Genomic DNA, 25,638 nt, shown 5'->3' on the forward strand with positions numbered 1-25,638 from the left:
GGAAAGTCAACTGTCAAACAGTGATTCTGACCTATTAATGGCTCAATTTATTATTTTATGGCATTTTCATACATAAAATGATACAATTTTACATGAAGATATTTTACAAAACCTTAATTTCACAGATTTCGCTGTCATCCAATGTAGATCCTTTTTGAGACATGACAATCAATTTGGGAGTGACGGCAGGTTCCAATTTAGGTGTTTGGTTTACATTTGGATTTAAGATTGTGGAAAATAATAAGAATGGACGGAGAAGTCTTGAAGATACAGAAGGAGTGGGAGAGAAAATGAGAGATGATAGCAGGGAGAGTTAAGAGAGTGCAGAGGTGAGGTGGCGCAGGGGGAGACACAGGGAGAGGGAGTGTCTACAAAATGAGTGAAAATAGAAAACGGGGGAGAGCAAATGGCAGGAGGGTGAGTGAATGGAGATGGGTTAAAACCACTAGTGTCCTTTTTGTGATTGGCTCCGGCTGCCTGCAGAGATGTGCAGCAAAAGAGAGAGATATGCCCATGAATAGGGAATTTAATTTGAAAGCCTTTGGGGAGTGAGAGAGACAGAAAAATGTGGGAGAGAGACAGTGAGCGACAGAGGGTTATGGTTAAGCAAGAGTAAATCTAATTTAATGGCCGTTAAGATGTGCAAGAGGAGAAAGAGAGAGGGTGAGAGACAGAAAGCAACAGAGCCAATGAAGTGAGTAATGGAAGTATACAGCAGCATTGTACAGCAGGACTGACTCTTCCAGACTATTCAGTCCACTAGTTTCATTACGACTCCATTCAATCTTCACATTCATTTCATTTAGTCTCTTCCAGATAGCATCAATGAAAGCCTTTTCTCTTTTCTTCCACAGGGGGAAATGAAAAGAGCATGTTACTGCCATCACTTTTGTAATTCTGTAATTATTGTCAATAATTAAAAAAACATGAATACAATATTGTTTTATGCTGAATAGTAATGACCAGAGAATAGTTTACTGCTGACTTATCCAGGATGGATGAAGGATTTGGGGTTTGTAACATGTCGGCTATTCTAGTGCTGAGAGCAAGTTTCAGAAAGCCAAAACCTTTTCACAAACCTAAATATCAAACGAATTTCTAGTCCCCCATAACCCATGGACACACACACACACACACACACACACACACACACACACACACACACACACACACACACACACACACACACACACACACACACACACACACACACACACACACACACACACACACACAGCGGAAATACTGTCACCAGTTAGCGAACGGTCGACTTTTGGGATTAACATAGGAAGTGTATTAGTGTGTGTGTGTGTGTATGTCGGAGAAACCCATCACCACATTCCATCACAGACACAGGGATTAACTTTTAACACACAAAAACAGGGATTAACATGGGTGTGTAATGGATATATATATATATATATATCGAGGAAAGATGTTTTGAAAACCTGACAAAAACACACACACACACACACACACACACACACAGATGGTACGTGAAGACTAAATGCAGGCGACAGAGGCCTACAGGTCTCCATGCTCTTTTTCACAACTTTGTATGTCAATACAATTGAACAGAGAAAATGTTTTTGGTGTATCTTTAGGTGCAGAATAATTCATTAGTGAGTGCTAGCTGTAGTTTTCAACCTTGAACAGATGTTTCCCCCTACTTCCAGTTGTTACAGCATGCTAAGCTAATCGCCTTCCAAGTATAACTCTATTTACTCATCTCAAATAAAAATCATTCACACAATGTTGAACTATTCCTTTAAAGGAATTTATATTGGATGACAAATAAAATTCTCTCTGTTAATGTGCCTGGATCATAATACTTCAATCCAAAACTAAAGACATTCCCATTAGCCTCAGCGTTACTCTGTGTTTAGTGCTAATCACCACATAGTAGCATGCTAACATAGTAGCATGCTAACATATTAGCATGCTAAACTAGCTTACAGTTCTAAGCACCGCTGTGCCCGAGTACAGCCTCACTTAGCTGCATTGCTACAGACTTTTGTGTTTGTAATCTGGGTATAACAAATATTAACTATTTTCCTTCAGTTTTGACAAAATGAGAGGTCAAAGCATTTTAACAAGACAACTTCTGATAAACAATATAAGATAATAAAAAATCAGACTGTAAACACACCGATTTCAATGTATGACAGATAATCTACAGAAGGCAAAATGTATATTTCTCTTTCTGTTTGTCTCGTAAATCCGATGATTGGGATTGATTGATACATTAAGAACATTGAGACTTTAAGAAATGAAGACAGAAAGTGAAGTTAGTCTCCTAAATTGAATGAACATGAGTTCAGTCCTATTTCTGTTTCTTTGTGTTGTAGCTGTGTCTCAGTGACTGCTTGATGATTGTTGAACCATCTCAGTGCGACATTCCTCCATCTTCATCAGTAGATCGGTGGTCATTGGGTGATCGTCCCCGTGGGTGAGCTTGATGATCCGATAGGCCTGGGAAAGGAGAATCAAACACTCTTAATGAGCATCTTAGCTGTCATTTCTGCTCTTGCTAGAACAACGTGGGATAGTAATGTGCTGTAGTTGGAAGTTGAACCGTTATACTTATACTAGAAGGAGATGTTGTACTCTGCAAAATCGAATAGATGTTTAAAAAGGAAACTTTGTAAACAAAAGTTACAATAAAATAATTGCCCGATCTGTCCGATCACCTCCTTTCTTATACGTCTCAAGACCGTGTCCATTAACTCAGTGAGGAAAATCTTATAACTGATATGAGTGACGGATACAACTATAAGAAGTAGATTATCGCTGTACAACAGAGCACTATAAAGTAAAATGCTTTTACTTTGGCAATTGGCGTTTGTGAGTATTTCATCCCTCGCACCTGTTTGAATGTGTCCAAAGCGTCCTCAATATGTTCCAGGTAATGTTGCAGCTTTCCGACTCTCATCAGCTGGACCCCATGGACCGGATGAGGATCGGGGTAGTGCTGGCTTCAGAGAGAAGAGAGAAAGGGAAGATGGTAAGACATCAGTGAAAGAGGTTTTCTGTTGGCTTGGTGCAACTTTTGCACAGATCTCTCAATTTAAAGGGAGACACCCGAGGCAAGAACATTGTTTTTCATGCACTCAGACTATTTTGCTTCCATTACACGTCTTCTTTCAGACTCTTGGAAAGAAACATCCAAAATACACATTTAAGTGTTTATTTTACTTCTGTTACGTCTATTTGAGTCTAAACTTCTTCTAAATTCACCAAAAGTTAGCATTAGATAATTCCTCATTTGAATACTTAAACATACATTTTCAGAACAATAATTGTCTGAATGCGAGTCATCAAATGGGGAAGTGTCATGGCAATATCGATGAGTTCAATGTTTTTTTTAACTGTTCATATGTGGTGACATCCCTTCATTTGAATAAATAATACTGCATTTACTCCTTTTGTACTTTTGTTCTTCTGGCATCCGCTTCGTTATTGCAATTCTAATTCCCCTTTGCTTTCTGCCTCAACATTCTACATACTGTAAAATCATTGAGCTCATTCAAGAGCTGCTAATTCCACTTGTAAAACCAAACAGAATTATGAATAACAAACTATTACATTACATCTGATTGTAGGGGCTGTACTGTATTATCCATCAATTGTGCCATTCATTTTCTGACACTTATCCAGACCCAGGTCATGGGGTGTTAGCGGGCATCCTTTCCTCGAGCCCCATCTTCCAGCTCCTCCTGGAAGTTCCATCATGATTTACTGCCAAAATGCAGAAACAGCCCTCCCTCTGGTTCTACACCGCTGGAAGGCTTCACCACACAAGACACCCAGGGGGACATGATTAAAAAACATGTAGGCGAAACTCCCATGACCCCTGAAGTATCCTCACAAGAGTAAAGAGCTGGCTCGATGTTGCATGACCAGGATATGAATTCCACAACACTCCTCGTGAATTTGAGATTTAACAATCGTCCTCAATCTCGTATCTAACACCTCTGCATAAGCTTTCCAGAGGAAGCTGAGCAGCGCGATGCCCCAATAATTGGAGCACACTCTCTGGTCCTATTTTTAAAAAATCGGGAACCACCACAGGCACCGTCCTTGAACTCCACATGCCATGGAAATATTGAGGTCTTTAAACCTTCCTAGGCAGCCATAGAAAGCCAGTCAAAGCAAGGATACAGCATGCGTTATATGATGAAGTTTGATCAAGTCCACTTTTAAATGAAAGTGTGTCGGCTACGCTCGAGGTGGCAAGACTTTAAAAAATATGCACTTCACCATTCGCTTTAATATTCACTCTGTCAGTGCCCGTCAGTGTCTGTATACAGGTGTGATGTGTGACAAGGAGTGTGTGAGAAAGAAATGGTCTTAACAAGAAAAAAAAGCATGTGGAAGTGTGGATTATGCATTTTTCCATTTTTGTGGGTTTACCTGATTGAACATGTGGGCGTGTCTGCATGCTTGTGTGTCTTTCCAGTTTATATTCATTTTTTTGGCATCCTAGCTCTTTCAATTAATTCCTTTCACGACTTCAACAGACAGACAACCACAACTAATACTTCACATATTATATATATTATAAATGCACAAAATGAAAATGTAGAAAGTCACACCAACACAGACTGTGTATGTATATACTCATACCACGTATATATCACATGACCTGTGCTACTTCTGTGCATATGTATTCACCGTGGAGCGCCTGTATTTCCCTAAAAGCTGATCTTCATGTGACACAAAAAGATACAGAAAGAGCGAATGTTGCTTTCGGGATGTGTCTCCATCGTGATCAGCCTGATTTTGACACCAAGACACTCCCACAACCATCATAGACGACACACACACACACACACACACACACACACACACACACACACACACACACACACACACACACACACACACACACACACACACACACACACACACACACACACACACACACACACACACACACACACAAACAACGTAAGACATTTCTATCTTCCAGTCTTTCATAGATTTAGCCAGTTTGAAATGAGTTAATTAAAAATTATAAGAAATATGAGATAACTGAATTTGTATCCATGTGTATGCACACATGAATGCAAATGGATACGCATTGAGGCTTCGTGACACCGACTGATGTTTAATGACCTTTGTTACGCACAGTGCACCCCACATGAATGCATAAACACGCATGTTTTTCAGTTCACGCACGAAGAGCTGGGACCCTCTTAGTCCCACAGAGATCACAGAGAGCGGGACTTTTAGGAAGCAGCTTTGTTGTTGGTAAACACTGGAGTTCTCAAAACACTCATTTACCTGACTCCACTAGTCATTTATCCTTCTGCCTTAATCTCTCCTTCCTTTTCCTATTTCACATCTCCTTTGCGCTGCTCCTACTTGTTTATGTTTGTGCTTTGTGCTCCGCTAGCTGCAGGGATTAGAGTTGGTGTCATCGCTCGCTCGCTCGCTTCCTTCCTTCTCTCCTCTGCTGCGCTCCATTCGTTGCTCTCCCCCACTCTACCTCTGCTGCCCCCTTAAGTCTTCCCTCTGTTTCCTGTTCTCTCTCTCTGTTTTCTCTTGATTGCACAAACAAAATGTTTTTTTTAATCTTATATAACCGCTGTAAGGTGGCATTTAAAAGCTCGCTGACAAAGCACATTGAAACAAATTTACATTTCTTGTCTGGCTCATTCTCTTTCTCTGACGTTCATTCTCACACACACAAACAAACAAATAAGACAAAGAGACCTGTAAGTAAACACAGACACATGAGTACACACACATGCATTAATGTATCAGCATGCATGCACACTAAGATCGGGTCAATTTGAATCCGTTTCACTGTGTATAACCTGGTGTATTTCCCAGATTTCACTTCTCTCCAGAGTAAACACACCACAACAGGGTCCAGTACGCTTTCGATTCATCTACAATTAAATACAAATAGCACTGCATCGGTTATTAAGAGAGCATTCATCTTAATTATTTCTTTATGAACTGAAAATAGCAACTTTCTGACACTTAAAAGTTTTTTAACTCTTTGATTTAAAAAGGAAAATCTGTTTTCTGAAGCGAGCGAAATCAAAGTTCATTAACATGTAGTGGCCACAGCCAGAATCAGTTAAAGCTCTACGGCTTCTTTGATAACGTTCCAGCAGAGTTTTTACTCGCAATGCTAATTGGCAGTTTGTTCATACCTTCAAGCCTAACTTAACGACTAACAAGCCAACCAATTACTGGCAAGCCAACCAATTACCAATTAACCAATGTTTCCCGTTTCTGTGGTTAGAATTGAATCATTAAATAGGAAGTTCAAACACTAAAGCAACAACATTAGTCCTCCATGAATAACAGCAAGTTACAATATTGATTTAATTACAAAGCCAGTGATTCAAGCTGCCATGACATGCAAACACACACATCAACACCAAACTCCAATTATATTTCCTCTTTGCATATAGAACCACACAGCAATTTAAATAACTTCATTAACTTGCTGTATCTTGAATTTTCCCCTCCGGGAGAGTACATTGAAGGGAGAAACGGTCTTGCCGTATGCAGCTAGTTGGAAAGCCATAGCTCTCGGCTATGAGTAAGAGAAAGGGGCAAGAAGGAGGAATGAATAGTTGTGGAAAAGTGTTTCATTTCCATGGAACTAATGAGGCTGTCGTTTGGAACAAAAGATCCACGGCCTGCTGCTCGTGTGAGGGAAACATGGATTATCTTACTCAGTAGAAAACTGAAGGAGAGGGAAAGATTAACTGTGAGTATTCTCCTTAATTGCATTTTGTTTTCTGTCCAATGCAGCAGTAATTTCAGTCCTACATTTCCACAGTGTAGCAAACTTAGCACCGCCGTGCATCTGTTGCTAAAACAAAGAACATTTACATGAGCTTTAAATCAGAGTTCATGCAGTATTTAGCCGACCCTTCTTTCCAGAGAAATGCAGACATATTAACTGTTCCTGAAATCCAGATGAAACATTTACGCTGCAGGAAAGTCTCTCGAGGCACTGGGCAACCGTAACATAGTCATCATAGACAGTGGGTCTTAAACCTTCTGGCTCATGCAAGGTTGCATTATGAGCTGTGAGCACTTCAACCAACAAGGGATGCTCGCCTCTCACAGCCTTTCATTCTAAGGATTTAAGGGTAAATCTAAAGTAAAGTAAGAATTCTGGTTCATAGAAATATATTTTTTCAATTTCTTTCGTAACCTGTCAATCATCTTGGATTTACATTTTCAATGCCGATCCAGACATAAACAGATTACATCTCGGGGGCATTCTGCTACCAGAGCCCTGACATTTACATGAGTTAAGGAAAAAGCTGCCATTACTTAAACGCTGACATGGTTTATCAGTCTGTGCTTTTCAAAGCAGTACAGGAGATCGACTTCAGGCAGTAATTTGCCCAAAATACTCTGGTCTTCCCCAGAGAATGGTGTGTGATGCTTAAAAGACTTTTTTGATTTCACACCACCAACAGATCCATGAAGACTGACAGCGTGGGTGCTCTTCTCTGGTCCTGCGAGGCCACTGTCTGCAGAAATGTCATGCAACAGACTACAAAACTACAAAACTGCTGAATAGATTCATTTCGGAAATCCTTGCTTGTTAATTCTGAGGGATGAATGGAAGCTGAACGTCATACAAAGGTTTTAGCTGTGACTCTATTAGTGCCGCCCTGCAAATATCAATGTTCAGAAACATCTTCTATGTTTGGGCAATTACTCACAGAAAAATAAATAAAAACACTCTTAACAACAAAATGCTTCCAGAGAGACGAGATCAATCAAAATATCTGTTTTGAAGCTCAACTTTATGTGTGTAAAAGGTCCCAGAATACACTTATTGACGTGCAGACATGAACACATGAACGTTCATGCATTCACGTATGTGTGTGTATCAGTAAAACATGTGCCGCATGGAGACATTCAACAAGCTGGCGTGTACAGCTTGCAGAGGGAGGTGTGCATTATTCGCACACAGGCGCAGAGAAAACCCCTCTCTATAAATCACAAACTGAAAAAAGACCTGCAGAGAGAGAGAGAGAAAGAAAGAAGAAAGGAATACAGAATGAGGGGAAGGACAGCAGAGAGAGAGAGAGAGAGAGAACTCCTGCAGCTATCTTTCTTCTCTGCCATCTGAAGAGCCCAGAGGAAGATAGGAGATGAATATGGACGCTCTTCCTCCCACTGTCTCTCTCAAACTATTTTCTTCTGAATGGTTTTCTCTCCTTCCCTTTCATTGTTGTCTCCCTTCCTTGCCAAGTTAATGCTCACTGCATTCCTCTACTCCTCTTTTGTACCACTTTCATTTGATACATCACATTTTCCTGTTTCTTCTATTTTACAACACTTTTTTCCTTCTCCCTTGTGATTCTGTCTTCCCCCGCACCGCTCTCCCCCTCTCTCATTTGTCATTTATCGCCTTACATCCCCTCTCTCACTTCCATCCTCAGTAACGTGTCACCACTCTCTCATCCCCTTCTCCTCATCACCATCTCTCTCTTTGTGCAGCTCTGTTTGGTTATTTATTGATAGACTGTATGACTGTTTCTCTACTGCAGGTATTTTGTTCTGTGTGTGTGTTGACGGGAATAATGTTGCGTTTGAGAGAGCTAGAAAGACAAACTGCAGAGAAGAGGAGGTCAGGACGTGTGGGAGCTGCAGGACCTCATCCAGAAGACAATTAGGACTGTTGAGGCAATTTATTGTAATCTGACAAGTAGTTCAAACTAAAACTTTGGATTCATTTAGGTCTACAGTAATCAGCTTTCAGTAATTTCCCCTTTTATTAGGACAAGAGATTTAGGAGATTTTTACGTCTGCTAATTACAAGTGCTCCCGTGGTCTCCCCTTCAACTACCGGTACTCCTTCTCCCATGTATTTTCGTCTTCTTTTTCTTTGTACTTTTTTGTTTGCTGCACACTTTCTTCTCTCTATTAATACGTCTGCTCCCTGTGTAACGTCACCACTTTGAACACTCCTCTACTATTTTTCACCCTTTCTCGCCAAATATCTTCATCAAATTCTTTTACCTTCAACATAGTTTTTTATGGAATCATGTTGTATATCCTGTTAAACACATCACTCTGATGCTTGTCCACAAAACGCAATGATCATGTATTTCTAAACAAACCTTCTAAAGCTGCATTTCCCCTCCAAAGGGATAACAGAAGGAAATCTTTGCCTCCTTCATCAAGTCAAAGAGCCAAATCCAGCACACCGTGAAATCGATTCACTGTCGAGTCTTTCAACACTCGCTCGCTGCTTTCAGTTCTTAATCTCCAGTTCAAACTCAAGAACAAGCACAGGACACATTGATCTTAACAGATCGGTATTTTCACATTATACTCGATCCTTGCAGTGCATCTCTCCAATGCATCTGTCTGAGTGGTAAAAACGATGGCGCTTGGTCTAAAACAACATACAATGCTGTGTGGAAGCCTGGTGATGACTGTGAAGGCATCAGGATTGAGGAGCAGCCCAGATCTTTAAAGTAATCATTTTGAAGTGATCTACATTGGTAAAGACAGTTGTGCAGGTGAGCCTTAACTAAGGGAGTTGTTCTTCAGATGCACATGAGTCACTCTTGTCCTTTTCCTCACATTGATGTTCATACTGGAATCAGGAAGGAAAAGACACTCAATCCATGGAGCGGATATCCAGATTTAAAAGCAGAGGAAGTGTTTTTTTCCCCCTTTAAATCTTTAGAATAATAAAGCTATCCATCGGTGAAACACACACACACACATACACACACACACCTGTATACTGGAAGTGTTTTCTCTCCGTATCCCACAGCCTCCTCCCAGTGTCCCAGGTGAATGGAAGCATCTACAGCCATGTCTGTCATTCTGAGTTTATACAGATTCTCATCGGGCACGTCACCGCCAACAGTCGATAAGACACGACTACAGCCCTCCAGTAACGCTTGCCAATCTGGAGGGTCATTTAAGGAAAAGCAACACTTGTTTCTACGAAGAAAACTGATGTATTTATAAAGACAACTTTATAAGGCCTCGTCTTATCTAATCATAATCCCACGTTATAGAAGATGATGGATTATGTTCAGTGTGCATTGGCTGTAGTGGATCTTGAAGGTAAAGGATACCCGACTCTGCTTTCAGTCCTTCCAGTCTGGGTAGATCCTCCTTCAGCAGGCGCCATGTTGATTCGTGCCCTGACAGCATGAGTCTGTCCTGGGAAAGAGAGGAGAGGCACCACCTGAACATCCGCACTGACCAAGTACACATTGTTTAAAAACACACACACACACTGCACCAGATCAATATGATATTTTTTGTGAATGAAATTAATGTTTTATGTACATCTTAACACATGCACAACCCACACGCTTGCACAGGAGGAGAAAAACAACACACAATTTCCTGTGTTTGATGTCAACAGTCATTTGCCAGCAGCCTGCAATCACCATCTGAAGATTAAAAAGGAAGTGGGGGAACGACAGAAAGTGTGTGTGCGTGTTGTTTACAGAACAAAGGTGGATTGAATAAAATGAACGCAATTGTCCCGGAGAATCAACTGAGTGCTCTCTCTTACCTTATCTCACACACACACACACACACACACACACACACACACACACACACACACACACACACACACACACTTCTGAGTGCTGCTGTGTTGTGGTAGAGTACGAGCAAAGTGTAAAAAACAAAGCTATAGAGGCAGAAGTGAGGCAGAAAAAAAAAGAGAAGGAGAGAGAGAGAGAAATGAAAACGTATGGAGCGGGACAGTGAGACACTGGAAAAGAGAGATCGAGTGAATTAAGATGGATGGAAAAGAAAACTGAAAGACAAGATAATATGTCTCATTTTTCAGTAGGTGGTCAGCGAGAGGGAGAGAGGCAGTGAAAGAGAAAGAGACAGAGAGAGAGAGAGATGTGAAGAGGTGAAGTGTAACAGAGTGACGGAGAGGAAGAGGTGATAAGAGAGAGAGAAGGAGAGAAAAGGAGAGGACAGGGAAGGGTACACTGAAACACGTTATGCACGGACACACAGCCAACAGCGGCATGGCGGAGTATGTGAGTGTGGGCGTGCTTCACCCATCCTGTGGGACCATAAATGTGATTACACAGTGTGGGGACTCGCCTTCTCTATAACATGAATCCCAGAACATAAATCCTTACATTTTAGGGTGAAGACTTGGTTTGAGGTTATGTAAGGTTCGGGCAGGTTGAAGTTAAAGTTACGGTTTGGGTAAGTCTCCAGAAAATGAATGAAAGCCAATGTAATGTCCCCAAAAGTCATGAAAACAACACTGTGTGTGTGTGTATTTATATATGAGAGAGAGAGAGAGCATGCCTGTGTGTTTGAACATTTCAAGCAAGAACCGTTTTTACAGTAAATGTAGAGATTGGCTTAGTTTGTGTTGAGAAATGAATGACAATTATGGAAATATTTGAAACCCAGTGAATGCAACGATGTAATTTGTGTTCATGTTACTTTGTCTTGAGAGTCACAATGCTGGCAGCTGCATGTAAAATGGTATTGGTCCTCCAGCTGTCTCTGTCGATCTTCAGTCAACGACAACGTCTCAATGTAACTTATAGTCAGCTGGAAACAGAGAGAACCGTTTAGTTTGCCTTCTTGCTGTACTATAGTTAAATGCAGTTCAGCGCAGGAGGATAAATCATTTTAAATCTAAATTGTGTCGTTTGCTTTTGGTGGAAAGAGCTACTGGAGTAAAGTGTGTGTATATATCTTCCAGATGGCATGGACGCATCTCATCACATCGTCAGGAGGGATGGTGAAGTATGGCCAATGAGGGGAGACGCTGCCAAGTCCCAGTGATATTTCACTTGGCTACAATTTTTAGGAATACTCTAAGAACATTAGGTTTATTGTTCTTCCATCAGTATGTGTTATTACTTCTCCAATAAAAATTCACACAATAACAAAAGAGTGATTTTATGTCAATGTAAAATATGGTTCAGATTATCATTTAAAACAGCCTTAGGCTTCGTCTCCTCCTTCAACAGCAGCAGCAAATAAAAACATTCAATAAACATTGCTCACGAAGAACATGAACAGAAAAGCAGAGGCAACATCACAGTCGATCAAATCAGAGTCATATTCCATGTTGTTAATGTTTTGAAGGTGAAGTGAGAGTGTTTTTTGAATGCGGTACCTCCTCTTCGGGGTTGATATCCCGAACAGCTCTGAGCTGCAGTTCTGTTCCCACAAACACCATCACACAGTTTGGCCTACAGTCGTGGTTCAGCAGAGATAGACTGGGAGAGAGCAAACAAGATGACGAGGGAGAGAGAGAATTATATCTGTGATTCAAGTCTTGACTTTCAAACCCTTCCTGGCAAATAAAAAGACAGAGAGAAGATGATAAAGGTTGAGAAGCAACCTACAGCCCCATCCTGCTGAGCCACATGTCCAACTGTTTAGGGGTTTCTCAACTCATTGAGACCGATGTGGACTGAAACGGTAATTTGTTCCAACATATTCATGAGAGCAAACACACATGCTGAGTGACACATCTCCCTCAAGATCACCGTCCATCCATCTACAGTAGCAGCCAGTTTAGTGTGGCAGGATGTCTTTCATCCCTGTATCCAAGGTGCTGTTAGGGGGTTAAATATCATCTGGCAGCTTCTCATGATGGCAATCCTGCGCATAGAATTAAAGGCCGAGTTGCACAAATGAACCTCAGACAGAAAGTTACAAACACACACAGACACAGATAATTCCCTGCACAGTGTGACAAAATGAGGACTCTGCTTCTGTCACAACAAATGTCACTCTTCATTTCTTTCTGCCGCTCTATCGGCCTCAGACACATATCCACAAATAAATCATGAAACGACGGGTACTCCACTTCTGTCACAACAAAGGCTCCTTTCCTAATTTTCAAAATAGATACAGCCAATCCTCCTACTCAGCCACACGCACACTAACTGACAGTGTCGGCAGCATAATACTGATGCCACATATTGTTGCTTTTATTTACACTTTGATTGAAGGCATGAAGAGCTTTTCCCTTGCACTTAATATTACCAGTAATATCTTCCTGGATTTTTATTCCAACGCGAATGAAACAGCATTTTAGACAATATTAGAAAACATGTGTACGCAATGGTTCAACTGGGATTCGTTATATAGGGGGGGGGGGGGGGGGGGGGGCTTGGTGGTTTTGTTAGAGGGGTCCGAGGGGATCCTCGACTGGGACTATTTTTTTTTTATAAACACGCTGTATTTTGATACTTTTTCATGCATCTTATTGACATTGAAATGTCTTAATGATGAATTCTGATGTATTATTACAGATGAAACTACCCAACAGTATATAAAGTAATGAACATTAGTTCCACCATAACCAGCTGCAACATTAAAGTGATGAATACATTAATGCATCACTTTAATGATGCTAATACTTACTTTTCTACTTTTACTTGAGTAATATTTTGAATACAAGATTGTACAAGAGTAACATTAAGTCAACATTAGTTTATTGAAATGTTAAAAGGCTTTTGGAAGAATCGTGTAAGTATGATGTGTTTCCCAAATAATAAAAGCATGTTAACATTGTGGGGGCAGGATGTACTGCAACACAAGGACTCGTTTATCTGTGAAGGAGATGTAATGGGAGAGAGGTTGGATTCATCAAACTCTGATTTTGTAGACCTAACAAGTAACACATTACTCATGTGATATTCAATGAATGATGCCTTTGACTTATAGTAGTTCCCATGTATTCGGTGGACTAAATATTAGAAACACTTCTTAGTTCAACAGCACCACAAAGCACAGCCTCCAACATGAACTGAATCAACACCCCTGAGCATTATAACCTCCGTGAAAGTAATATTTATGTAAACTGTTGTATTAGACTGCATTAGCTTTAGCGAGGTGTTCCTAATGAATGGGTGAATAACTGTCATAAAATTGTCTTATATGTGCTCTTCACTTCATGAATTTAAAACACGAAGAAGGCTTAAAAATAAAAGAATGTAACTCTATTGAATAGTGGTGATTTGACTTGATTGTAATGAATGTGCTTGATGTGCAGCTTTCCCATGCCGAGACTGATTAATTGTTATGAATGTTGATGATTCTTTTTTTTGAATTAAGTACTTCAAAACCTCCCTGACCCATAAAAAGGCATTAACTGTCACTGCGCACATGGCCGGGGAAAAATACTGAAGAGGTTTGTCTGTTTTTATGAGACCCTCCATTACTGCTGTTCCTGTTTATCATATTCATAGAAGAAAACAATGGATGCAAGAGATAAAGAGAGTGAGTGTGTGTGTGTTTGTGTGTGTTGAGCCTTTGTAGAACAGGAGACCCCTCGCTTTGTTCTACAGTAGAGAAGTTGCGGGTTGAATATCAACTAGAAATCAAGCCCTCCAAACGATGCTTTTATCTGATGGAGAGCAGCTCATTAGCATACTAATTCGATTAATTAACTAAACCACATCTCACATTCACAATATCTGCTGAAACTGTTGCTGAGTGCAGCAGGATAGAGAGCCAACTACGGTAGAGACGGTAGAGGAACAATCATTGATTATATTAAATAAAAGAAAGGGTTAAATACTCTTCTCTTTCTTACTGTTTCTGTATACACCAGTAACACCAGACTTTAGACAAGTTAGGCAACTGCCTGGGGCACCCAAATAAAAGGGCCCCAAACAGCTCTACATTTATTATTATGTCTAGATATGAAAAGTATTAAATTATGTTACTAATCGAAGTCATTGTACCCCGAAGTAACTTACAAAAGGCCCCCGAAACACTGCAACTCAACGCTACTTACTTTGTACTTCTACATCAGAGGAAGGCAACATTTTACAGATTCGACTCACAATATGTAACAATTTCAAATATGATGCATTATTATGCATTACACTATCCAGGATCATGCTGGAATTGAAAGCTCCAGCTTGAACCGACCTTAAGTACAATAAGTAACGTCACACAGTGCTGATGATGCTTCTCGCTCACTCTTCAATGGAAGTAAACATTTGAATGCAGGACTTTTACTCTGCTGTATTAATGGATTTATTATTAACAGTCAATAGTTTTACTTCTGAAGTAAAGTTTCAAGTATTACCGGTAGTTATTTTTCAACTGCCAATATCAACATTCAGCATGTTAGAAGGAGGGTGAAGAGTAAAGCTAGATGACGTTTAACTGGGGCTCCCAAAGCTGCCCCCGACAAAACACACCCACATCCCATCACAACCATCAGTCAAATACACTAATCGGAGGTAATGTCATTTACAAATAGGTGTATTAATCGCTTGCTTTACAATAACCACCATGGTTCTAAAGTAGAGCATGGATTATAATTGACGGAGGTATTTTGCTGGTGGTAACGTTATTAGTGCCACCCAAGCCGTGCCTTCTCGCGGTATTAATATTGAACGTGTTTACTTGTCATAATTGCACCAAATTCTACATGGGACTGCCTTGCTTCCTAGAAAAACACCTACCAAGTGTGAAGTAGACTGGATGAGCAGCGCTCAAGATGATGCAGGGAACACGCAGAGACAGAGACACAGGCAGAGATTACTGGCTTTGGAGTCAGATATTGTCAGCTCGTCTCTTCTTCCTGTTGTCATCGCAGTGCGTATCTGTGAGGATTCGGCTGTGGCTACACATGAGTTTGAGCTACTCTGAGTTGATATGAAGTGCAACTCTTATCAATCCTACTGTGAATCAATTTGCTCCCGATAAAGACCTCAGCAGATGGGATTTGACATCATATTTTCAATAGGCTGATTAGCAGAGAGGGAGACAGAAACAGACAGAGAGGAAGATGAGCTCAGAGGAGAGGGCTGAAAAAGTCACCAAATGAGGAAACAACAGTGACATACAGTAGAGAGAGATTAACAAAGGTGAACAGAGGTGTAGCCTCAGCAGAGCAATCCCCCTCTCCTCAGCAAACCCTGCTGTTGCTAGGCAACCCAAAATATGAATAGGCAGGGGACCATCCTGCGAACGGGCCCCATCATTTATGGATGAGTTACGGAACAAATCGCAGACACACACTGACACGCGCTTTGGCTGAGCTTTGGTAACGCCACTGTGACCATCTGACATATCAACACCAGCCAGATAAACCGGCTGAGATACCTGGGGGGGGGGGGGGGGGGGGGGGGGGACTCAATACAGTGATTACAGTGCATACTGCCTAGTTCTGTGTGTGTGTGTGTGTGTGTGTGTTTCACTCCCACATGCCAGACATGAATCACAACATCCCCCCCCCCCCCCCCCCCCCTCATCGAACAGCTTCTGTCAGCATTCATTTTCAAGTTTTCGGCCTCACAACAAAAACAATCTTCCCTTCCTCCCTTCTTCCTCGTACTTCAAAGAACTGTCATGAAGATAGCGATGGGGTGGGGGGGCTTTGGAAGTGAGCGGTTAAAGGATGGGTGGGGTTAGTTGGGGCGTGGTGAGCTGTCAGGTAACTCAAGAGCTACATTTAAATGTTGTGGCATTTATAGTGTACAAATGAGAGAGACAGAGGAACTATCTAACAATGATTATGAGCTAGATTGAGATTAATGACGCTTTTTAGAGGTATATGCTTCACACATTGCCCTTTGTGTGTGTGTGTGTGTGTGTTACCTAGGATACAGCCCAACTCCAATCTCCTGCAGCTCTCCGTCACTGATGGTGAAACAATTACATGTCACCTAAAGGAGAGGAAGAGGATACAAGAAGTGGAGAAGAGAGGGATGATTTGTTAAATTGCCTCAGGGAACCAACAACACCTTTCATCATATGCTCTGAACATTTTTTCATGTCTTCGGCACCTGCAAAACCCCACTGGCACTGGGGTTGAAATATGACATACAAGGGATTTGCTTTGAGATGCAAAGGATTTGAATGTGTTAAATTACCACCTGGTTATGTTCGAGTCCGGGGAATTATTTCTTTGAAAGGATAATAAAGATTTTTTTAATAAAATACAGATCTGTAATATTTTTCATCAACAGAGTTGTATCGCGTCAGGTGGTTTTAAATGGAGAACAAGTGGAATAGTTTTGTTTCCTTCAGGGCCTGTGGAAATGAGAAATGAGAAAGTGAAAACACTTGAGAGTAAATGTTTAAAGACGGTATTCCTTGAAAACTACACTGAAGAGACAGATAAAAAAGAACAACTAGCAGTTCCTATGGAATAGAGCTGATATGAAAGTAATTTACCTGCCAGCAACTTGATCAATGTTTGAGAGACAGGAGGAAAGAACAGAGCAGTAGATCAGATTAAAACAACTGCTGGAGCACTGTAGACTGTAAAGCTGGTGACCGTTAAACGATTAAACTGTATATACAGTATACTGTTAGTCATTTAAATACTTTTAAGAGGCCTTCTACAGACTGCAACACTGTATGTATGTATATATGTATGAGCGAGTGAATGAATGTAGTTGAATGTGATTACATCTTATATACAGGCATCACGTCTTCACGCTTACACTTGTTTTTAGGTGTAGAATGATGATGATGATGATGATATTGGAAAATAAACTTCCTTTTCATTAGTAGAAACTGACCAAATGGTACAAATGGAGCCAAAATGATCACAACGTGCCCAATCAAACAAAAAGTACAGCGAGACTCCTCAACGTCACATTGTAAGGTTATCTAATTAAGTTCAAATACTATTATGAACATTTGAATTTGGGGCAAATCAAATGTCCCAAATTCAGAAATGAATTTGGGACAAGTATTGACATATATTTATCTAAATCCTTACACGTCGTTTTAAACACAAACCTAACCACAAAACACAAATCAAATCAACAGTGAGTCGAGGATCTTTCCTCCTAAAACTACAATACACAACTCAAACTTAGACTCAATCTAACTTTATCATAAATCTAAATACTGATCATGATTTAACACGTATGTGTATGAACCTCCCACAATGCACCTGGGTGGTCTGCAGGATTTAAAGGAACAAATGAATGAAAGAGTCCCAGCTTTCAGGAGACAAAGGAGAGATTTCAAATGAGGGTCGAAGAAAGCATGTCGAAGAAAGTAGATGAAGAATTTTAGTAACATTAGGATTCAGAATAAAGATAAAGAGGCAGACAGAGGTACGCAGAGAGGGAGCGTGAGATTTAAAGTGAGCCACAGACAGATGCTCTACACCAGGATCAGAACTCAGCAAGATAGATTTAAATATGCAGTTTTATTAAACAACATAAGAGTCGGGTCACATGGGAAATGAGGCTTTTTACTCAACCTATTAATTATAAAGCCGACCGGAGAAAACATGATGACATAGAAAAACACTGGAACACACACGAATCGTTGTTTCTTCATATCCCACACACTTCCTAGTTATTCAGTTGTTCTCACAATCATCCATCATCTGTACCATAAAGCATGTAAGTGGGAGAGAAAGACACATCATACAATATGGCAATGTTACATATGAATTACTATACATTAAGGTATAAAAGCACTTCAACCAGGACCTGATTTCCCCCACGTCTTTGTGTCTTAACTAATGGGGACAACTATTTTTGAAGTTGGTCCAGTATTTGGGGAGAACGCAGACGGCGGTCGCTAAACAGGCTGCAATGTCATCGCTCGGGGCAACTCCTCAGCGTCGATGTAAGTCTACTAAAAGTGGTATGTTTATTTTTTGTCATTTATCAATTCATTTTGCTTACGTCCTACACCTTTCTCCTGTCAAGCAGTCCCCCACAGTTTCCACCTTATTAGGAAAAGGCAGCATTGGTTAGTGACAGTGGGGATGAAGGGACGGCCGTGCAGAGAGAACAGAAAGGATGGTTTTGAGAAGAGGGAGGGGGTGATGAAGTGTAGAGGAAATTTAAACAAACAGTGGTAGCTCTCTCTCTCTCTCTCTCTCTCTCTCTCTCTCCCATTTGTCTCGTACAGCTTCCTCTCCTCCCTCACTGACTCCTAACCTCTCTTCCTGTTTTCATTCTCTGCCTCTTCCTGTCTGCACGAAAGTGAAATTAAATTAAAAAAATTCTACAGGCGCAGGACGGATCACATCATCAGACTTAAAACGTGATCTAGTGCAGCTGGTGTCCCCACATTGAAAAACCGACCTAGAAATTGTCAACAGACACATTAGACTGGTCTTTAATCTCATCAACCACTGCTTTACTGTTTGTTGACAGCTGATGACACATTAAGCTAAACTGTGACAAACACGGGGTCAATCAACTCCATTCACTCGAGAGCTTTTGCGAGATGACCACCAGGTTCATAGCTGAACTCCAGATGCTCCATTACAGAGAAGCATTGCTGCTGTACAATTCAGTAAACGTCAAATGAGAGTCACATGTGTGTGAAATTGCTTTTTACGGTGGCTTTACGGTGGCTTTAAACTCGAAATAAACTGATCAGTCGATCAATCGATCAACAGAAAACAAATACATGCCACGTGCAATCCTTCGCAGTACTAGTATATATGCCTGGTGTGCTGCAGAATTACAAATCGAGCATTACTGTGCTACAAACCAGTCCCAGGTAGGCGTGACAACACTCGATACAAACAATCATTCAGAAGTATAATTGTTGACCTTTGATATTTTTTTTCCGTTTCACAGAAATGTGCCTGATGTATAAAATAACTCGTGGTCTTGTGCCTCCACCACTTCAACAATGTCAGTGAGCCCAGGGGATCAGCCAGAGCTAACCCTAACCCTATGCAAATGATAAGCTATATGGCTGAATCTGGCTCAACCGTTGTGTTGTGCCTTTGTTAAATAAAGTAATAAAATAAACATGTGCAAAAATCTATTTGATTGATTGCTGAAGTATTCTTTTTTCAAAACATATCTGGTTCCAGATTATCAAATGTGTTCAATATGTCACCTTCAGACCTGGGAAATTATAATGGGCATTCTTCACTGTTCTATGACATCGTGAAGATTGACAGAGAACATTTTTGGCAGATTATTTGTAAACATGTAATGGTTGCAGGCTGCTCTACTTTAGATACACACACAGAATGTGTGGTGAGGTTAAACCTTTCATCACTTATTTTTCCTACAGAATAAGTTCACTGGTTTCGAGGTGTTATATGAGAAGCGTATTACAACAGTAATAGCAATATAACGACCATGTCATCAGTAACCATGGGGACGGCTGTTCTCTACTTTGATGAGAGATGTTGAGAGTCTCCCACAGTTGACCTGTTTATTTATAACCTCCCCATTAATAAAGAGAGCCCTCCACAGCAGCGAGTGTGGCTTCAGATGAGGTGGTGAAGTGCCCGTAAGGAGGGACCAGTTTGAGAGAAAGCCAGAGAGTTACAGTGTCTGGAGGGCTACTTTCTATCCATCTTCAGTGAATGAGCTCCAGCAAATAAAGCAGATATTCTTAACAGCAGGCTCTTAATGGGGATTACATGGCTGATATGATTCAGCTCCTGCCATTCCCACTGTGGAGAATTAAACAATTACTGCATCTGTACAAAATATATCAAAGCGTGCATTTTTGTCCCGAAGGCTTTTCTTCAAGATGGTGCAGAAAATGTTCCCACAGCCATTCATTTGATCGCTCATTTATTTTTCTGCCTGCCACACACAATATTTCTGCTGATTAGATTTGGATGAAATGTGTAGAAATGATACATGCAAGCTGGAGGAACAGAGGCAAAGACAGGCGGACGAGTGAAGGGTGTGAAGAACCTGTGATGTGGAAAATAAAAATAAAAAGATCAAAGACAATCACACAAAATGGCATCTTCTGGGGGGAATAAAAAACGAAAAATGTCACTTTTACACACTCATGATATATTTTATACGTCTACTGTCAGTTCTGAAAACACCATTGTAAAAAACAAATAGATGCTATTACAAAGATACAGACATACACAAGTACTACACTGAATTCAATACTTCAATTCTACCAAAAAGATAAATATTTAACTTGTAGTTTTTAGTTAAATGGATAACGTGTACTCTGTAATGAATCTGTAAATGTCATAACTTCACCATCAAACCCCCAAACGCAAATCTCAAACCCCCCCCCCCCGTATTTAAACAGATGACTGTCCTTCCAAGAAGAACAACATCCGCAAAAACGACATATGTTTATATTCAACCAACAAAGCGCTCCAGTGACCGTAGTAATTGGTTTTTGTTGCGACTTGGTGTTCTGTGTCATTTAACCTTGATGCTACAAGCACGTACAAAGGCGCTTATGCTCAATGTCCTGTTTGTTGCATTATTCTCATAAACGGCAGAGGGCGGACAAACTTAATGTACAGTGAAGCAGCAAGAAGTCAACGAGTGTTACTGGCAAAACGTCAAAAACAGGATGTCGTGGACGAATCGTAATGAAGTGTAAACTTGTTGTTTCTGCTCACTGATGATGTCAAAGTTCATATATTATATTGATCTCCTCCCCACGCTTTATCTTCTGTGATCTCATTGCACCAATGGGGATATTTCTTTTTTAAGTTCACTTCCCCGGGAAGCGGCACATTCGGCAAAGTGCCCAAGTGGTCGCGGTGCTTAATCATGCACCTCTGATTTTTTGTAACTATGCGTGAACAGCGTGCATGATTAGATCTTTTCAGATATGACTGCCACAAATAGTTACACTCCTGGTGTTTTAGCTTCTTCACAGGACATTTCGTTTCTTTGCCCTTTGGTGTTTCGGCGAATAAACGCTCTTGTATGCGCTCGGAGCTCACACGCCGTCCGTGAAGTGTAAACAAAGCCGACGTGATGATGTCATTCATGGCCCGTGCAGCTTGCACCGTCTTCACCACACAAACCTGAAAGTATACAGTATGTGCATTGTCACCTTTGTGCCAAGAACACAGCAGGCAGAACAATGGCAGAGAAATAGGAAATGTATTTTTTGAGTGACGAGTTGCAAACGCATTCATCAAAACTTCAGTCAGGGAATTTAAACGTGACTGAGAGAAACGAGATTTGGGATTTAATATCCCAATCGGTCAGTATCATGCTCTTCAGTTACAGCACCACCGACTCGAACAGTAATCATTTCACTGTAACTGCGTGTGGCTATTAGCGTTGATCTTTGTGGATGGACTGTTTTTGCAATGAGGTTCATTTGCATAGAAAAGATCCAATTTTGCACCAAATGTACACACATAACCTTTTTCAAATATGTGCACATAGGACTGCAGAGACGCTTGGCAGTGCAGTCAGGGTGCATTTCACCTGAGCTAACTAACCTAAGTATTCAGCGAGGGAGGGGCAGATCTAAATGATTTCAGTGACATCTTGGAAACGTATACGGGTGGCACGTCTCTGAGTGGAGGGATGGGGGTTTGGGACGGTGGGGAGCTGGAGGTCCTGTCATCTCATATCGGAGGAATTGGTTTGCTTTGTCCTGTCATGTCAGTTCAAAAAACTTGTGACTGGATGGTTTATGTCTTTAATGTTGCTGGAATTGGTTCAATTACTGCCAATCTGGAAAACACTACAAAGGCCATCAGACCCAATCAAAGGCTGCATCTGTCTGTGGCGTGTGTGTGCACTATTAATGCTTTGATAAAGTATTTATGACCGAACCAAGGTTCTTTCATCTCTCTATAGACAAGCAGACAAACAGAGAGAATTACTGAGGAAATATAAGGAAAGAAAACAAGGCTAAACGTACAGACACACACACTTTTCTTTCTAGCTTTAATCACTGTCACTAATATCTCTCTCTACCATTTTTGTTTACATTACCGTTAATTGGGCCATATTTAAAAAATGTGCACATGATCACATTTCAGCTAAAACAAAATATTGGACATACATTCATCAACTAGCATTTTATTTGGAGTCATGTTTTCTGGCCAGTGTTGCTCCATGTTTCCGGATAGGCAATTGTTTTGCCAAATGCAAAAAAAAGAAGGGTATTTTAACTGATTTGTACAAAGATCTCAATTTTTCCTTAATTTTTACCACCATGTTTCCTACAAAGAGCTGTATTATACATGAGTCAGCACTGTCTTAAACACACTCTCTGTAATTAAGATGCACACCACACGAACACTTCATAAAGATGAAATGTATCTGTAATGTGACTTTAAACTACCATACATGTGGTAAACAGGGAGCCATGACCTGCTGGTGCTGTTCCCTTCTCCATTAACTGAGTGGAGCCTAAATAAAAGGCTGCCTCACTTCAGTGCTGCAAACTGGTTCGCCTGTAGGCGACAGAGGTTATGTCCTAATGAGATGACCCCTCAGGAGCAGTCAGCTACCTGTCCTGTGTGCACCTGCTGCCACAGAGTGCACCATGTGTTTGTTGAAAGGCTGTTGGATGTGTGACACTGCAGGCAACAGCGACAGTAAAAATCCACATTATTTCATAGCCGAAAGGTCTGCGCTTGAGCCACAGTACCATCTGAAGGACATACTCAGTGTCCAGCTCCACTTCTGACTGGACCGCTGACAGTGCAGTTTACCTTATCATCACCCCAGAGCTCCGCTGTACCTCTGTAGCTACTAGCTACATGCACCCATTCAGGATTAGGTCAATGTATTTATTTTTAATGTCATCCAATTTGTGCATTTCTGTTGCCGCAGAATTGGCAGCTTCAATATTTCCCTGCCAGGCTTTGCCTTTGCCTAGTTGCTGTCACTGTGGGGCAGGTACCTTGGTTGCATTTCATAGCTAATCTCTCTCTCTCTCTCTCCCCTCATTTGCTGTCGCCTCTCAACCGTTAACTCAATAATAAAGACACAAAATTCCGCAAAAAATTATTTAAAAGTTAAAACTATTTTTTTTGTTTCTTCTGTGTTCCATCTTCCTGCTTTCAGGCTCATTTCAACCTTGTCCAACCTTCCCACCTCGAGACTTGGATATACATGTATGAAGTTATTGCTCTTCAAATTAAATGACCTGAAAATGAAGCAAATGTCACATGAAAATGACATTCCAAAACCCATGAATGCCAATCTAAGAACTGAAAAAAGGAGCAGAACAGAGGGAAGGGACTCGCTGCGATACTGAAGTGTTTCTTATGGTTCATTTGATAAAAAGAGCAACACAAGATACCCTTCTCTTTTTTATTTTGTATTTACTCCCTCCCTTCCTTTTCATTGCTCACCACACACCCCAAGAGTCCGTCTCTGTAAAACAGCCAAACCGTCTCAGGAGGGGTTAAGAGAGAGTCAGAGATAGACATGATCAGGGGAGGGACAGGGAAGGAAAAGGAGGGAGAGGTAAGGAAGGGAGGAGATGAGAAGACACAGCAAAAGACAAAACAATGAGTGAGGAAAGGCTTGATACAGGGTCCGTAGAAGACTGTTGGTACAATGCACCATGCTAACATGAACCTATGAGGATGACAGACAATACGTTCAGAACAGGAGTGTGGTTTACTGGTGTGGTCAAACGCTCAAATACACCTCCAAACCTCTCACACACACACAGTGTTTGTGTCGATTCATACCAACACATAGTGTGTGTGTGTGAGTGTGTGTGTGTGTGAGCGAGCGAGCGAGCGAGCGAGTGAGTGAGTCAGTATACATAATCACAAGCTAATATGTGGTGCATGCACACACACACACACACACCATTAGCCCTGGGGTGTGTGTGTGTATGTAATCGAACACAAGATTGCCTCTTACTCTCTAATGACTCATTTCCATGCTGATAACCAATCATCTCTGAGAAATATGAAAAGAAAGTCCACGTGTTTTTGTCAAGTTGGCACATTTTCAGCTCATGAGCTGCTACATCCATATGTTCTCACACACACAAGCATATATGGAGGCAGATTTATGGAACATACTGTATATCGTTTACTTACACACACACATTAGGATGTTTAGTTCTGGTTTTGCTACACTGTATATTAACAGCTGGAGACACCATGTGTGTGTGTGTGTAGGTGTGTGTGTTTTAAACGTGTTTAAATCACGTCTGTCATGACATTCCCACAGTAAATTGCCTGGTCCAGTAAAGGTTGACTTTTGAATATAATGTGAAGCAGGTCTTTGATCAGTGAGTGGTAAAGGTTACACCCAATGTTGATTTTCAACACAACATGCATGCTTCACATGCTTCACATGCAATCTCAAACGCATGCAGAGATAGCGGTGTTTATACAGTGAATCGTAGCCGAGTACGGCCTACAGCTGCAGCACATGCAGTATCACTGCTGCTTACGCATACAGACGTGACCGGATAGGTCGATTTAGTGTCTCATCTCTCACTTACTCTGTTTCGCTCACTGCTGAGTTTTTGCATATCAACAAGAAAAGAAATAAAGAAAGAAATACAGTTCGATAAAAGACTTAAGCAAGAAATGGGAAAACAGGAAAAGAAGAGCAAAGTTGAGCCGAGTGTGGGTGCAGGTTAAACCAGAAGAATAAGGCTGGGTAAAGATAAAAAGAGCAGGTTATTGTTTTCAGGGCAGTATTCTTTATCGGAAATCGGTTTTTACTGCTTGACTGCTCTACCGTAGTCTGATTCAAAGGGTGTTTCCCGGGAGAAAGGATTTTCCTCCTTCCACTCCGAAGGCAGCAGCTCTGAATGTTTTCTTTTTCTTTGTGCATTTTCAGCATCCATGACTTTGATCTCACAACTAAAACATCCTTTTCATGCTTAACCCTGGGCAGGGTTAAGCATGAAAAGGATGATACTGCGCATTAAAAAGAAATGGCACCCATCAGTCAATGTACTTACAAATGTAACATTTGAATGTTGTGCTGG

General features: G+C 40.9%; 1 protein-coding gene across 2 annotated transcripts in view; it reads right to left on the reverse strand.

Annotated features, from left to right (window-relative positions):
• Positions 1 to 32: 32 nt before the first annotated feature.
• The window catches only part of smyd3 (SET and MYND domain containing 3), a 64,615-nt gene continuing 39,009 nt past the window's right edge, over positions 33 to 25,638 (reverse strand). For both annotated transcript variants that reach the window (XM_079294540.1, XM_079294541.1), the window contains exons 6-12: positions 16,585 to 16,652; positions 12,131 to 12,233; positions 11,446 to 11,556; positions 10,089 to 10,176; positions 9,742 to 9,916; positions 2,867 to 2,975; positions 33 to 2,472 (exon numbers count right to left, since the gene is read on the reverse strand). In XM_079294540.1, the coding sequence (XP_079150666.1) occupies positions 2,356 to 2,472; positions 2,867 to 2,975; positions 9,742 to 9,916; positions 10,089 to 10,176; positions 11,446 to 11,556; positions 12,131 to 12,233; positions 16,585 to 16,652 (771 nt within the window). In that variant the 3' untranslated portion in view covers positions 33 to 2,355. The remainder of the gene's footprint in view (positions 2,473 to 2,866; positions 2,976 to 9,741; positions 9,917 to 10,088; positions 10,177 to 11,445; positions 11,557 to 12,130; positions 12,234 to 16,584; positions 16,653 to 25,638) is intronic.

This window comes from Melanostigma gelatinosum (genome assembly GCF_949748355.1).
Source record: "Melanostigma gelatinosum genome assembly, chromosome: 2".
Taxonomy (NCBI): domain Eukaryota; kingdom Metazoa; phylum Chordata; class Actinopteri; order Perciformes; family Zoarcidae; genus Melanostigma; species Melanostigma gelatinosum.